Source organism: Bombus pyrosoma, linkage group LG17 (assembly GCF_014825855.1).
Source record: "Bombus pyrosoma isolate SC7728 linkage group LG17, ASM1482585v1, whole genome shotgun sequence".
Classification (NCBI taxonomy): domain Eukaryota; kingdom Metazoa; phylum Arthropoda; class Insecta; order Hymenoptera; family Apidae; genus Bombus; species Bombus pyrosoma.
Window position 1 is genome coordinate 2,942,902 of NC_057786.1, and position 16,735 is coordinate 2,959,636.

Consider the following 16,735-nt stretch of genomic DNA (forward strand, 5'->3'; position numbering starts at 1 on the left):
TGCATAGCTTGCGACAAAATTATTTTACTAATATTTTAGTAGCAAAATATAATGTGAAAAATAACAGTAAAATATTAAATTATTTATTATTATTAAAAAAATGAGAGATAAAAGGGAATTGGAAAAACACAGAAGAAAGTAGAATGCATAGCACGATTATGGAAAAATAGAAAAGAAGAAAAGAAAGGAGAAGAAATTGATGAATCGTCAAGAAGAAATTTTGAGTATATCGTAAAATTTTGTTAAAATGACGCAAATAGCACTGCCGGATTTAAACATCGTGCGCCCGTAAAAGAAGGAAAATTTCTGCTGTCATTAAAAATGCCATAAATAAATCCGTCATTTTAGAAACAACAGAAATATTGCGAGGTAAATGCTTTTCTGTTTAAATAGTTGAAATCACAAGCATATCCGATAAGTTTTTTAATTCGTTATGCTCATAAAGAATAGGTACACGAGATTTAATTATCGGATTTGATTGGAATTATAAAATGTACAGCGGAAGATTCTCGCACGAACGTTTTCTATATTCCTGAACAAAATACAATTTGTCTATAAATAATATCGTCGACGTATGCGTTGACAATGCGAATCTAATTTCTAGTTTATTAAGAGACAATGATGAAATTTCTGTCTTCGGACGAAATATCTGTGCGATATATTTTTTTGTCGTCTTCGAGGAAAACTGAATTTGAAAATTTATCAAGTATACTTAAACTTGGCTAATTTAATTAGGCGTAAGTAAATAATCGACAAGAGTTTATTCTATACGCGTAGGTAAATTAAAAAAGTGGAATAAAATTTTTTCCATTTACGGTACGATATTAAGCTCGCTTTCAAGAAAATAGGGTTTAGTCGTGTTTAGTCTAAGAATTGGTCTACTACGCGAGTATGATAAATTTTCGCACTCATTTTTCTCGAGAACAAATCGTCTTGGGAAAATATTTTGCCCTGTATTTCTCACTTATTCTCACGTGTAGAATAACTTTCTGTCGATTATTTGTTCCTGTCCAGTCCAGATTTAGCTATGTATGTTCAAGCATGCTTGATAAATTTTCAAACTCGATTTTCCCAGGCACGAAGCTTAGGACAAAGAATTTTATTCTACTTTTCCAAGTTGCTTTTGCACGTAAAATAGCCCTTTAGTCGATTAATCACGTTATGCAGCATACCCTGTGTATATTTTTGTCTCAATAATTATTCAATTGTCATTTGTTCCTTTTACAGTGAGTATGATCTGACCTTTTTTGGAGAAACATTATTTCATGTTATTAAACATATTATCATTATTAAATATTATTATTTAAATTGTGATATTATTTGATATCATATCATATTATTATTATTATATCGTATCGTTGTTTTGTTATATGATATCTATACATAATATTATATATATTATTATATTTATAATATAATTATGTTATATATTGTAATATTATAAATATTATACTATATGCATTATATATATCATCTAATATAATAATATAATGTATAAATATTATAATATAATATTATAATATATTAATAATAGAATAAATATAATAATATTGATATTATACAATATAATATTATAATACATTAATAATACAATAGATATAATAATATTGATATATTAATATAATATTATATTTATAATAATATATTGTATATATAATATATATGTTTAATATTTATAAAAATTATATTCTACATATTAAAATATTATTAATAATATTGATATTATATAATATATATAGATATGATATAATATAATATTATAATATATTAATAATAGAATAAATATAATAATATTAATAAATTAATATAATATTATATTTATAATATATTGTATATATAATATATATATTTAATATCCATAAAATTTATATTCTAGATACTAAAGTATTATTGATAATATTGATATTATGTACTATGTATAGATATGATAAATAACGATACGATATAATAATAATATGATATGATATCAAGGTATATCACAATTTAAATAATAATGTCACATAATAAAAAAAATTATGTAATATATATGATATGATAATAATATTCATATTAATTGCATTATATCAGATTTTTAAGTTTTTCGTTTTGTAGTTATGAGATGCAGTAAAGATCGATTCGGGAAATATATACCGGGTGTCCCAGTACTGATAGTACAATCAAGGAGCAGAGGGATCTACATGAAAAGATATGTCTAAAATATAGAATACATTTTTTTACATTTGATGCTTCGTTCTCGAGAAAACTGACTTTGAAAATTTGATTGCTATATGTAAATTTCGATAATTACCGATTAGATACGAGTAAACCAGCAGCAATAGATTATTCTACCTGCGAAAATATTTGTTCATTTAAGACATCGTTTTCAAGGAAATAGAGTTTGTCCGGTATGCACGTATTTGATCAATTCCCAAATTTTATTTTTTCGAAACTTTCTATGGAAGAGTTTTTTCCTACATTTTTGACCTACTTTCACTCGGATAACTTGCTGTCAATTATTCGTCTCTGTCCCGCTCGAAATTAATCGAGTTCGACTACACTTGACAAACTTTCAGGATCGATCTTCTTGAAAACGAAGCGCCATATGAAACAAAACAATTTTATTCCGCATCTTCGATTTGCTTTTTCATATAAAATCACCTTCTCGCTGATTGTACCACTAATACCGGGACACCCTGTATATCATATCCATGAGCAGCATCTATGTACAGTGGAAACTCCAGTATTCGAATTAATGGAAAGCTATAACTAATCAAATGAGGAATTATTCGGATAACAGTAGTATCTTTTCATAATTATTTAAGGAAATTGTACTTGCTTAGTTGTTGTATATATCCTAAATTACAGCTGCTCCAGTACTCGAGAGCTAGTAATTAACTGTAAGGTTAGGTTTAAGGTTAGCCACAGGAGGAGATTGGTTACTCGTTCGGAACAGTGTAGCCTCTTTATATCGAAAAGATCGGTAATTAGCTGGTTTAATTATTCGTGAGAATAAAATCTAGACAAATTGAAGATTTACGAAGAATTTACGAGATTTAACAAATTTCTACGACGTGTAAAAAAAGAAAATTATCATCTGTTGTCAACTAGTCATATCCATCGAGCAAATTTCATAAATCAATATCGCATCTTTGTTCACCATTTTCTGCTCTTTAATAAATAAATCAGAGCAGTGTTTTAAACACCTCAACGCAAAAATTAGAATATACAATAACAAGGAACTGGGAACCCTAACAGTTATAACCAAAACGACTAAAAGTTGCAGTATAAGAGCTAGTAGATAATTTTAACTGATTTTGGTTATGAATAATCGTTATGGATAACCAAAGTATTATTGGTTACCGATAACCACTATCGACGACAGAATTTTTTTGGTTATCGATAACCGTTATTGTGACAATTTTTTTTGGTTACCCATAACCAACATAGTCCTTTTTTTTAGTAACCAGTAACTAATATTTGTGACGGAATTCTTTTTATTTACTGACAACTATTATCGACGACAGAATTTTTTTGGTTACCGATAACTGTTATTATGACAATTTCGTTTTCGTTGTACGTAATCGTTATATATAAGAAAATTGTTTTTAGTTGTCGATAACTATTATCCGTAACATAGTTCTTCTTTTTATAACCATTGACTTCTATTTGTGACGGAATTTCTTTTGGTTACCGATAACCTCTATCGATGACGTAACATTCCTTTTTGGTTACCGATAACCATCATCAGTAACGGAATGTTCTTTTCGTTATCGTTAGTTGTTAACATTAATGATAATCAATATCTAGCCTAAAGACAGATTCTCTGTTCGTTTTTTATATGCAACTCGTTAAACGGGTAGAACAAGTATATTCACTTCAGTTAATTGCTCGCTCGGTATGTCAAGTAGCCAAAAAGGAATCTCTCATCGATAATGGTTATCGGTAAGCAAAAAAAAAAAAAAATTCTCTCCTTGTTAATGATTATCGGTAACCAAAAACATTGTGATCGTTTATAACGGTTGTTCGTAAGCAGAGTCAGTTGAAATAATCTACTGATTCTTATATATGCAATTTGTTTCATTTTGATTATAACTTCTATGGTCCCAGGTTCCAAGTGAACGTGGACGTCCTACTTTTGGAGTGGTAATTCTGTCCACGAAGGGCATAAAGTAAAACGAATGGAGGAATGAATGAAATATTGGTTGAATGCAGTGATGATCAGTAGAATCGCAGTATCTAATTTTCCACATCTGGTGAAAATACATTTTTCATTGAAATTTTAAAGCCTACGTGACATCGAGGTTTCCCACAGTCGACGTGAGCAGCGTGAAGCAAGTGTTGGCTTACAAGTGCAAGGAGAACTCGACGGCACTCAAGATGAAATCTATTAGATACATTTGGTGAGTCCAATTTAATTTCCGATTCATCCTCTCGTATTTTCTTTTTTTTTTTTTTTCATCTTTCCTTCGATCGTAAACCGAGACTTTCAGCTATTGCACTTCATCAACGAGAACTTGCTAAATTTTCATTCGAGTGTCATCGACGTTTGAAATTAAATGAAAATTTGCTTTTCGCACGACAATTATAAAAATCCGTGATGTTAAAATAGGTATAGAAAATCATGCAGTTTTATTTACTGGCGAAAAGTATTTTCTATTCATTATATATTTGCGAATATCGTTAATAATATTAGTTCCCTACGATTCTGAATCATTAATCGTTATAATAGATTAAACCAGAAATTATGGTAGATTAAACCAGCAATGGTTAAAAAAACTGCTGTGACAAAAAGAACGCTGTGCGTTTGCATTTAAAAGTGGTATTTAAATCGTTCGCGAGGTTTAATACCCAATAAATGAAAATGTAAATTCTGGCACTTTTTGTCGGCGTAAGCCTCCTCATATTTGCATAAAATTGTTTCTTTCAGCCTGCGAGGCGCTTTGACTTTTAAATTAAAGATTCTGGGCATAAACAAATGTTTTCCATTACTGAAAGATACGCAGCATTTACTACTTTAATGTTCCGCAGAATTTTAAAGATGTTCCCTTATTCAGATAAGAAAAACAGAAACAATAGTCTTTCTAATAATCTGGCAGTTACAAACTTTTGTTATGTCCTCAGATACACAATCTATATTTATATTACTTTCTGAGTGTACTCATTGAACGGGGTACATATATACAGTCCTAACCTAAAATTTTGTTAAGATGAAGACCTATCCTATTTGACATTTTGGTTATAATATTGAGTATAAACATGTTGTAAATAGAAGTAGTATAATTGATATTATTGTGGTATTTCATTTTTCTAAAACGATATCCGATCAATACTTGTTTGTTTCTATTCTATGTGTTACGTAACGTTAATTATAAATTTTCTTATATAATACCTGATGGCCATATAGCAGACACACGACACAAGTATACCTGAACAGTGTTAAGCCGGTTACACACGTAACTATATACTTTATGTACTAGTATACTAGCGATATACATATACAAAATTTCACAAGTATACACGAGTGTGTGTATGATAATATTGCACAAGTATTTTCATTGTACGAGAAATATAAATATGTTTAAACATCCATACTTGTACAAATCGTGTGTGCGCAAGTGTACTTTAAGCCGGTTGTACACTTGAGCGGTGTACATGTACGAATTTACTGCACAACTATACTTGACGACCATATAAGTTTTCATATGACACAACTATACCTGAATAGTATTCAACCGGCTACACAAGTACATAACTCCATATTTGAGCAATATACATGTACAAATTTATTGCATAAATATACGTGAGCGTGTATATTTTAATATTGTACAAGTATTTGAACTGTATAAGTAACGTGAAAATGTTAGAACTTATATTGAGAAACTTAGTAGAGGCATGACTTAGATTTTAGCCCTCTGGTGGAAAGATTGCAAACTACTGAAAGTAGTCTAGTCAATTACCTGGTTTATTTATATTTTAAACACTCAATAGCTTTTATCAATTTAAAACTTGTTTAATATTCTATGAAGTAGACTTTTTTTCTTTTCAAATAGTCTTTGTTAATATACTTACTAAGTTATGTGTTAATTGAAGAGTTTGGAAGACTAACTGACGGAATTGTAGTGTTCTTTAAACGACGTATGCGACTATTTAGAAGGAAAAATTTAAATAAATTTCCTACACGACTTCTTAAAATTCATGAATTTTATGTCCAATTCTATTCATGATTGCAATAATACTTACCTGATAGAATAAAATCTTTTTTTGTAAAGTATAATGAGTATACTCTTATAAATAATGATACACTTTTGTCCATTGTTATAATTTTAACCCATGCACTGGAACGCTCAATAATTTTCTCCTGACTTTATTTATTTTTTAGTTATACTGTAGGTTTTCGGTTCCCCGAAGAAAATGATAAAAACAGACAGCCTCATTTTTACATACAACTGTACACACAACAATATATATTATTTTCATTTATTTCTAGAAAAAGTTCCATTGCGTAAATTTTGATAATTACATAAATAATTACACGACTGTTGTTACACTGATCAATTCGCAGGCATTAAAACGAATTTGAAACACGTTCTTTACGTTTTCTTGTCCCTTTAAATATCGGTGATCGTATAGGTGATAGATACTCGATAATTCAATTTTCTGCTACTAGTTGGCGTATCGAAATTCTCAGTTTCCTAATCGTGTATTACCACTACAGTGAATTTTGCCTATAATGTACGTGCCTGATAGCGCATGCGTCGATATTGGTTGCCAACCTAACCGAATCAAAACCTAGTTCTTATCTTTTGTTTCTAGTTTATACAAACGAAAATTAAGCGACGTGGCAAACATGTCGCCTATGCTTGTAGCTGTGTCGCAAATAGACACGTACCTACAGGCATAATTCATCCTTACGCACTAAATTTATACACGTACACCGCTCAAGTATACAGTTACGTGCATAGTCGATTTGGCTGCACTGGAGTATTCAGGCCTACGTCTATTGGGTCGTATAATACAACATGGGAAATCTGATGAGTAGAGGAATCCAACATTGGTCTCAGCTACTGCAAATGTAAACGTTCTATTCTGTTTGTATAAACTTTCTATTTAGAAAATATGGGTTAGAATGTATAAACCTGGCAGTAGAATAGTCTGAGCCAAACCTAACTCGATCTGACAACGTAACCCAACTCTACAGTAATATTATAGTAAGAACCATATGAAAACCAACGATGTTTATTACCATGAAGTATCATCTAACACATAGAGAAACATGTGCGATCGACGACTATTTGCCACAATGAATATACCTTTCAGTCATGTGCGACATGATCTTTCTTGAATTTTGGCGGCGAGATTGTGTTAAAAGTTTGCGGTTCTCCCTTGTCTTCTCTCCCCTCTCTCTCTTTCTCTCGCTCGCCTAAACATATTTGTTTCTATTTCACCTTTTCATTACGATTTGTCTTGTTCCATTTTTGGTAATTCTCTTTTACCATTTGTGATTTGGTATCACGCTAATACCAATCCCCCATAGGACGTTGTTCCACGACTGATGCCTCTCCATAATGTACTTAAATCCATGGGATGCTACCTACTCGTTTTCTGTTAATTTTGTTATTCGGGTGCTTTTATATTCTTCCTTTGTGTCTTTTAATGCAGTTTACTATCTCCTCGGACAGAGTTGGTATTTTTCTCTCTGTGCATTCTCATTTCTCGTCCACATGTACATAGTAACAAATACACTTAAATGAAATAAACTTTCTGCAGGAAGAATGCATTTTTTATCGCAATTTGACCTATATTTTCTGAATGCGATGTTCGCTGCTAGGATCGGATGACCTTGACCACCTTTATTGGATTCCTCTGCTCATGAGTTTTCCAGCTCATTGGAAATTGGTTGGTGTATCGTATGGTCCAATAGAACTATAAATTATAGTACTGCCGGTTTAATAAGTCCATCAATTTAGTTAAAAGAAAAAGTGCAAAATTTGTTGCTTGCTACGTTGCTGATCCCGTAACGAGTAACTGAACGCATTCTTGGGAAACGTTTCTGCATGTTGATCTACGTAAATACGTAGATCTTTCCCTTTTCCAATAATATTTCCATTGTGATGCTTATTTATGGTATTTTATGATTCGCATATTTTTTGAAAATACGGTCATGAAAGGAAGCTTCACTTAAATATCGTATAATATGCGATCGTAAATGATGAAGAAGAAGAGGGAAGCAAGTCAAAAATAGAAATCAGCTTTTAGAAAATAATGCAACGAGATTCTTAAATAATTATTTGACAGCATTCTAAGAAGAAATAAAAAAAAAAAGGAAGAAGAAAAATTTAGATTCTTGCCATAGGTGGTCTGAAACTTTTGCACGTACCGTATGTTTGTATAATATCAACTTGTACAGTAGCATAATTAAATTTACCTGTAAAAATGAAATTGTTAATTTTCAATGGAAGCAAGTTGAATTAAAAATGAGAATCGCAATTTTACTTCTCAGTGAATGGCAAAACTCAACAGCGACATTAATTTAAATTAACACATTATATATACACCTGATATTTAAACCATGAAAAATGAATTTCGTACTTCTCTGCTTTTTATTAAGTAGTAACTGAATTTAACAAAAGCAGTTACGATAAACAAGTTAATTTATATAATTTATAACAATAACTATCTTTTTAATTCACTCACAAGTATCACTGAAGAGAGCTAATCAAATTTATTTATATAAAATAAGCGTAAGATTTGCTGATATAAAAATATGAATTTTCTTTTGTTATCATTTTTCAGAAATATTATAATTATAAATATTCCAAAAATTCCGGGGAAATAACATTTTTTTTCAATCATTCCAAAAAATGAATCAAATTTTCAATGTACAGCACCCAAGGAGTGTTTAATCATCCATCTGCTTAGTGGGTCGTTTTCGACCAGCAATTTGAAGTTATTTTTCATTCTTCCCGCATTTACGTTACAATTTTACTTTGTTTAAAAAGACTGAGGTAAACGAGGTAGCAGTAAAAACTACCGGCTGATGTTTTAGAAGCTTGAAAGAGTCTTCAGAAGTGTTTTTGGATCTTTTAAGACACAAAAATATAATAAAAAAAATTGCATTGATTTAAATGACCCGCCATGGAGATGAAGAGTCAGTGAAGTCAAGATGAAAGATAAATATATCATTATTTACATTAAATAATACAAAAAAATCCTATTAGCTTTTTTCACTTTATTGCTATTCACGTTAACCGTGACCGTTTATTTTCCCTTGAAAAATCAATAGTTGATTTTCCACTACATATCACTACATTCCACTACGTTTCCAATTATATTTACCAATAAATGCAATTATTGTCGCTGAACGATTTGCTTACACAGGTTTCTGTAAAAAGCAGGTTAATACGATAATTTCTATATTACTAGTTGATTATCGTAAATAGGCATCAAGTAAAAGAAGAAAAATTAACGTTTCCTAAGTGTTTTTCGTTGAAAAATTAGTATTCCTTGTAATTAAAAATTTTGTACACATTCAACTAATAGCACAAACGTTAGATACATGAAATGCCCACGACTATTATATCACATTCCATTGCAGCAATTCAGAAATTTTGTGAAACTTCGTTAAAGGAGATATATGTGTCATGCAGACATTCAGCTGTCTCATTTGCACGTTCTTCAGACTGTTACATTAATATTTCATTACATACGTTTAAGAACACTTTAAGACGATAGGTACGCGTTTTAATTGGGTTCAATAATCGCATCCGATCATTCAGAGGAAGTTGTAGTTACGACTGTCCTTCCTTTCTGATTAATCGTAAGCTTTTTAAAATTAATTCCTGCGTATCGCTCGTGATACAGTTAACTAATTTCGTTAAGGAATCTTGTGCAGTAATTAGTCTAGGATCCAACGATTTTAATTGCAACGAAGAATGCTTTGAAACAAATCGCATTAACCACGCTTGTATTACGGACAACATGAAGTACTTGCATATACTGGGTGTTTCATGGTAAATGGGCAACATTTGAGGGACAAATTCTGCACCCCCCAAAAAAGAAAAATAAAAGATAAGAGAAGATTCGTATTGACATATCGCGGTGTGTTATATTGTACAATATATACAATGGGTTGTTTAAAAAAATGTGCAAGAATTTAAGAGTATTTTTTATTTATTTAAAATTTTAGTAGATGCTGATTGATTTCAAGTATCCTCACAATTAACCAGTTAACTGTTGACGCATTGTTCACGCTATATACAATTTTTTAATTTTTTATTCGTTCGTTTTATTTCGTCTTGGCGTCTAAATATTCAAAGCATCTTGAAATTTACGAATATATTTCAGTTTTCGTAAAAATTGCAATTTAGGCAGTAATTTGTAACTACTTTTTACTCATGACGAGTATACTCGTCGTAAGAGGAAATATTGCGATTTCTTCATGACGAGTATACTCGTCACAAAACAACTAACTGGTTAAAAATCCAATGGATGGATGCACTGAAATGCAAGGTAGTTATTTTTAGCATCTCCTACGAAGGTAATTTGATGACAGAATGTTAAACTCGCTATATCTCGTAAACGGGAACCCAAAATTTTTAGTTTTTGAATTATTGGTACAGGAAAAACAATTGTTTCTTGCATGTACTTTCTACTGGTAGAAACCTATAAGTGAACTTTAAAAATTCACCACGTGAGGGCAGTTGTGTCGCTATTGCATCATCATGAAACTATAACAGTCTAGTCGCAAATCACGCTGAAAAATACAAGCAGAAACTGTCCAATCACCCAAATACTTTTACAAACGATACACAGCCGACCTATCCTGAGGAGATTAATTAAAAAACATCAAAACGATTCAACAATTTAAGAAACAGTAGGGGAAATTATAAGTTGAAAATTAGTACAAATTGTGAGAGGTTATGCAATGATATATCGTACTATTTTTTACATTTAATACTGCATATGTATAATAGGAAATAATATTCGAGCACATTAGTTCTCGTATTTCTCACATACGTTTCACGTATGCCAACCTCCACATAATTCCACAAAAATATATTATATAAAATTGTCGAACGTCCCTAAGACAAATTACCATTTTTACAAAGAATATACGGGAGAAGATAATAATTTGGAACATTCAAACTCGTATTCCCTAAAATCGTGACTTTCGAGTAATATTATTGCTACATGGTAAATGACTGATATGTTGATATCAGTATTTTTCTGTTGTGCTGCCGAATTAGGTGCTGAATCCGTCCTTTAAATATCGCCAATTTATTACAAAACACCGTGTATATAATCTTTATGTATTTCATGAATGTCTTTTATACATGTTTCTTAACACTATAATCTTTTATAATATAGGTATCTACACTGCCGACCATAAGTACGTATTCGGACATATACTCGTTATATTTATTGGGAAATCAGTGTAACTAAATTTACTTCATTTAGTAAACCTTATGAGACACACGAATAACAAAATTTATGATAAAATAACTAGAAAATAAAATCTGTGATGAGCAGTCAATTTATACTAAATATCAGCAGCTGTCCTAATATGTATACACGTACTTATGGCCGGCAATGCACAATAAAAAATTTTATACAAATCTTTTATTAGATATATGTATATGAAAGAATACCAAAACAGGGAAAGGAAAAGGAGGAGTCTGGAAGGGTTGATAATATTTGTTCGCAGTGAGAGACAGGAAACAGAAAGATCACCAAGGGCAAATCCCGAAGATAAGTGAGAGGTGGTAGAAGTGCGTTGAACGTGCAGCCATAATCGAACAACTTCGCAACGTTCAATCGAATCTGGGGACTTCTTGCGGCTTGCGACTAACCTTCTTGCTTCGTCCTCTCTCGGCATCGACACCTTGAAAATTACTATTTTCGATTAAGTTGGCACGCCGTTTAATCTGGCCGTGGTTAATATGCCACATAACCACCGAATTACACGAAGGATTCGCTATTGTTAAAAAGTTCAAGAACTTGAAGGAATCAACGCTGCCGTGTTAATTCAAATAGGCGTATCTGGTCGAAAGGTGATTTTGAGAAAAGTGTCTTTCAATATTCAACAACCAGGCATCGATTTCACATACGTCCGGGATATGAACTGTTATATCTTCAGTTTTAACGCAGGTACAACTTTCTTATTTGCTATACACACAGGAAAACTATTTTTCTGCTGCCTGACAGCAATGACTTGATTTAAGCGGAAGTTGCAGATATGCCTTTTTGACGTAACAAAGGCAGAATGGCAAGTCGAGTTACTTCGCAGATTGATATTTTACCTTCGATGAAACAATGCCGAGACTATTTGGACAGTTAAAGCCGTTGTAGGATCAATTCGTTGATTGCTTCAGAATATCAGATTATTCTGGTACATGATGTAGTTCAATTACGTGAAGAATTAAAAAATCTTCGAAGGTACGGGAAGAACGTCTCTTTGAGAAAGAACGTGACGTCTTAAATGGCGTAATTTCCAAATTTCCATAATTTGGATCATGTCAAGGTTGTCCTTATGCCTTAAACCGCCGTGTTTTAAATTAGCACCGCTAGGATCGGTTGAAAATCATACGAATCAATGATATTACCTTCGTAAAGCATTGTTCAGAAGAAACGTACATTCGTTAAAAAAAAAAAATAATTAAAAACATCCGACTATCGTTATTAATAATTAATAACCGAGCCTTAAATTTATCAACTCCAATTTCTGAGTGTTAAATACAATTCGTAAACAAAGAGCTGATAAAATGTAAATAAAATAACGAAAAGTATCGTGAACTTAAAAAAGAAAAAGAAACATCTAACCTAACAGCGAGATGCTTTTAAAGGGAAAAGCGGACGCGGCCTACTTGATAGAAAAATCATCTTCGAAACGGATTTAAAAAAAAAATCGATCTTAATAACGAAAGAAATCGTAATAAATCATATAACTTGTATAGGATCAATAATTAGAAATGAACAAAAAAAGAAACGAAGTAATTTCGTTAGTAATAAACACGATCGTTTATTATGAACGAAAGACGATTTTGTTTATAATTCGCGAACGAACGTAGTGGTAGTAGCAACCTCTTAGGATGGAATTTAATGAAATACAGTAGAACCTCAGTTGTCCGGACTAATTGAAGGATAAGTATGTTCGAACAGTAGAATAGTTACTTTCCTGATGTTCATCCTCGAAAAGATGTTCATCTTTGAACGTTCATATCTGTCCTATATGTTTCAGGAAAGAACATAAATTATAACAATGGCCATACAAATAATGAAATTAAATAAGAAGATGTTCATCTTTGAAAGCTCACCTTTGTTCTATATATTTCAAAAATGTAAATAAATATTGGGTTGACCAATAAGTAATATTGTACTTTTTGTATAAAACGATAGTCACACTGAAATTTTATTCAGCAACGTAGTGTCCGTTTTGGTCCACAGACCAAATTTTGCCATCGTGTGGACAATGATTCCAATCTTCCAAAACTCATCTTTTTCTGCAAGGAACATGGACACGTGCATTTTGCAGACCCTCAAAGAATCAACATTTTTATCACTGAATTTTATAAAGATCTGAACAAATGACGATTTAAGGATATTATGTCAGAGAAGAGATGAAAAGGTGTCAGAGAACATCCCAATTGAATTGCCTCAGTTTTTGTCGAGTTTGCGACGAGACGTGGGGTCTCTCATTGTCGCGGTGAAAAATGACTTCTTTTCTATTCGCTATTCCTGGCCATTTCTCCCCGATATTCGCCTTTAGCCGGTCCAATTGGTTACAACATTTCGTAGAATTTATAGTCTCATCTTGTGCTAGGTGCTCGTAATGCACTATTCCCTTGCAATCCCATCATACACACAGTGTGATCTTCTCAGGTTATAAACTTGGACTTGGAAGTTGTTAATGCAATTGATCTCGGCTTAGTCCAATGCCTTTTCCGTGCAACATTATTGTAGGTGACCCATTTCTCATCAACTGTGACAATCCACCTTAGAAATGGCTGATTTTCCTAACGTTTCAATAGCGAATCGCAAGCCAACATTCTATCCGCTATGTTTCTTCCTGGTAATTTGTGCTGAACTTAAATGCCATATGAGCCGTTTAATGCAAAAATGGTGTAAGTTGATTGAAAAGAGTTGATTACTAGATAACGAGGGATAGAGTAAAATTTCTGTGAGGGGTCGAGTGATTGTTTCTCACTTCTTCTATCCACCGAGAAACCAACGAAGACATACTTACACGACTTCTAGACAAAAAAGAATGAAGGTTATGCTTTCAAGCTGTACTATTACATTAAATAGGCAAAAGATTCATTTACACTACTCTTGCATCAAACGTCTCGTATCAGGAAACTGTTGCAAGTTGATGTAAGTGATTACGAACGTTAAATTCAGCTTTTTTCAACATCTCAGTAGTCTGCTTATCAACAGTCGATAATTTGTCATTATCAATTTCGATGGATGTACCAGGCTGTTTCTCCACTACGAAATCTCATAAACAACCATTTGCATCACTTTTACACTTACAGCATCGTCATCGTGCACGTTGCAAATCTTTTTTGTCGTTTGTGTGGTGCTTTTTAACGGCGCAGTTTGCTCAATTATACGTGTTTTCGTCAGAGGCACCATCAGCTGACTTACGACCCGATTTGTGAGGTTAGGAACACCGCATCGTTACTTGAAGACAACAGAACGCCAGGTGGCGTGAAAACACGACGTTACTTATTGGCCAACCTAATAACAGCAATATCGATACTGAAATGAAATATGATCTGTTTAGCTGCTAAATCGCGTAGCTGTTTTAGCAGATTTCATTCGGCAAAGTTACATTTCTTTTCTGCATAGATTGTGTCTAAGGACTCAAATGCTACAAAACGTCGAGGAGTATTATTATTGCATTATATCTGTTTCTCAATTAATTCGTTATTCGAAGCACACGTAACATTAGCACGATGGTCAATCGAAGAAGGTTCATCGCGTTGAAACCATTCTATTACGTCGGGGCTGTTGCAATAACCGAAACCTGGTATTGTGTTCAATGCAGAAAGAGTCTCTTCTACGTCTGTCGTAATATTATCTTCCACTTCTTCCTGTATGGTGTCTTCAATGTAATTCGCTAGTTTTCTCTTCTCAGTGTCACACATCTGATGCCCGACCAAGCATATGCCATCTCATAACTGCTATCTTATAAACCTAATTGCTTGTGAAGTATGGGTAATAGGAAATTCGGATGACAGGGGTTCGGATGATCGAGGTTCTACTGTAATTAGGATGATAAGGGCGCAGTTTGGATTAACTAATTCTTAGTTAACTTTCTTTGCGAAGATAACTGTAACAGAGGTTATGTTTCTTTTTAACGTAACATTCAAAGAACGTACAACACGCAGTCGAAAAATGTGGTGTTAATCGATTTCAGATTAATAATCGAAAGAGGAAAAATTACCTGCTAAAGTAGCAAGCTGTTCAATAGAAATGTCTCTTTAATTACTTACATGAATTTTTATATCTTTATTGATTTACATTTTTCAAACGTAAACGAGATAGATATAACGATCGAATTCTAATTTTTTATTACATGATATTGAAAAAATATTTGATCGTAAAATTGGAACATTTTTTTTTACCAGATATTATGATATGCTTGAATTTTGCAGTTCAATTTTTGACCAATCTTTTTCTGGGATATTGTCTGAATTAATAGAATTTTGAAACTCATAAGTTATGGGCCAAGTTACGCAGAAAGCCATCAGTCCTCAATGATCTGCACTCGAGTTTTAGTTTCAGGATTTTAACTTTAAGAAGATAGCTTTATCTCTGTTGAATATATTTTAATTCCTGTTGTTGTTTTACCATTTTACCATTTTCAATGGCTGATTTAGTAGCGTAGTTAATATATGGTTTGGAAGTTTTCTGCAGAATAATTATAAGCCTAAAATGGAACTATGGCTGCGGTAGTTTTAATAATCGTACAGTTGTAAGAGTTGTTTTTTATGAGTTGGTAATCTTTTGCAATGTGAGCTTCACAAAATTATGGGATCCGTGATGTGTTTTACTAATCTTGTTGTCATTTCGAGGACTGCCAGGTCTCTGCGTGACTTGGCCTAATCGCATCGTCGTCTGTTTCTTAATTTGACAAGGGTATTTTAGCAAATTGTAGTTTTTCCTCGCCAGTCGACAAACGTACCAAGGGGTAATTGTAACAAGACGTTGATTACTATTTTTTCGTCAGATTTTACTAGAAATTCTCCATCTGTGTAAACTGAATAACGAAAAAGGTAAAACAAAAGGGACAACTACCCGGGATGTGAGGGTAGCAATTTTCGTATAGGAAAACGCCTAAAGTTTAAACAAGTAAATAGATAAATAAACCGAAAAATTAAAGAAATGAAGAATATATATATATATACATACATATAAATATAAATGAAAATAAATAAACAAACAAATAAATTCATATGTGCGTATGTGTGTGTATACAGAGATACGTATATGTATACAAATGCATACGCACGCATATAATTATATTGAATTATTATTAACGAGAATAGATGAGAACTTATATATTATTTGTTGGGAGAGCATATATTATACGATATTTAATATATTTAGGATATTTATTTGTTGATTTGGTGATAATATATATATATATATATAACATAGAAAAATATATATATATATACATAAATAGGTAAATAATTTTTACAAGGCCTATGACAGGTTGAAACAAATGAAACATGGTATTTCAACGGGGAAA

The 16,735-nt window shown here is 32.0% G+C and overlaps 1 protein-coding gene across 9 annotated transcripts in view; it reads left to right on the forward strand.

The window, feature by feature from the left end:
- Positions 1-16,735, forward strand: part of LOC122577053 (zinc finger and BTB domain-containing protein 12-like) — a 110,093-nt gene that overhangs the window by 58,361 nt on the left and 34,997 nt on the right. For 5 of the 9 annotated variants that reach the window (XR_006320027.1, XM_043748140.1, XM_043748139.1 and 2 more), the window contains one exon: positions 4,265-4,379. Coding sequence is in view for 6 of the 9 variants with exons in the window: in XM_043748140.1 (XP_043604075.1) it covers positions 4,265-4,379 (115 nt within the window). In the remaining 3 variants the exon portion in view is untranslated. Of the gene's footprint in view, positions 1-4,264; positions 4,380-4,906; positions 5,588-11,683; positions 16,457-16,735 lie in introns of those variants that run through there. The other 4 variants (XR_006320028.1, XM_043748143.1, XM_043748145.1 and 1 more) reach the window with 4 other exon arrangements.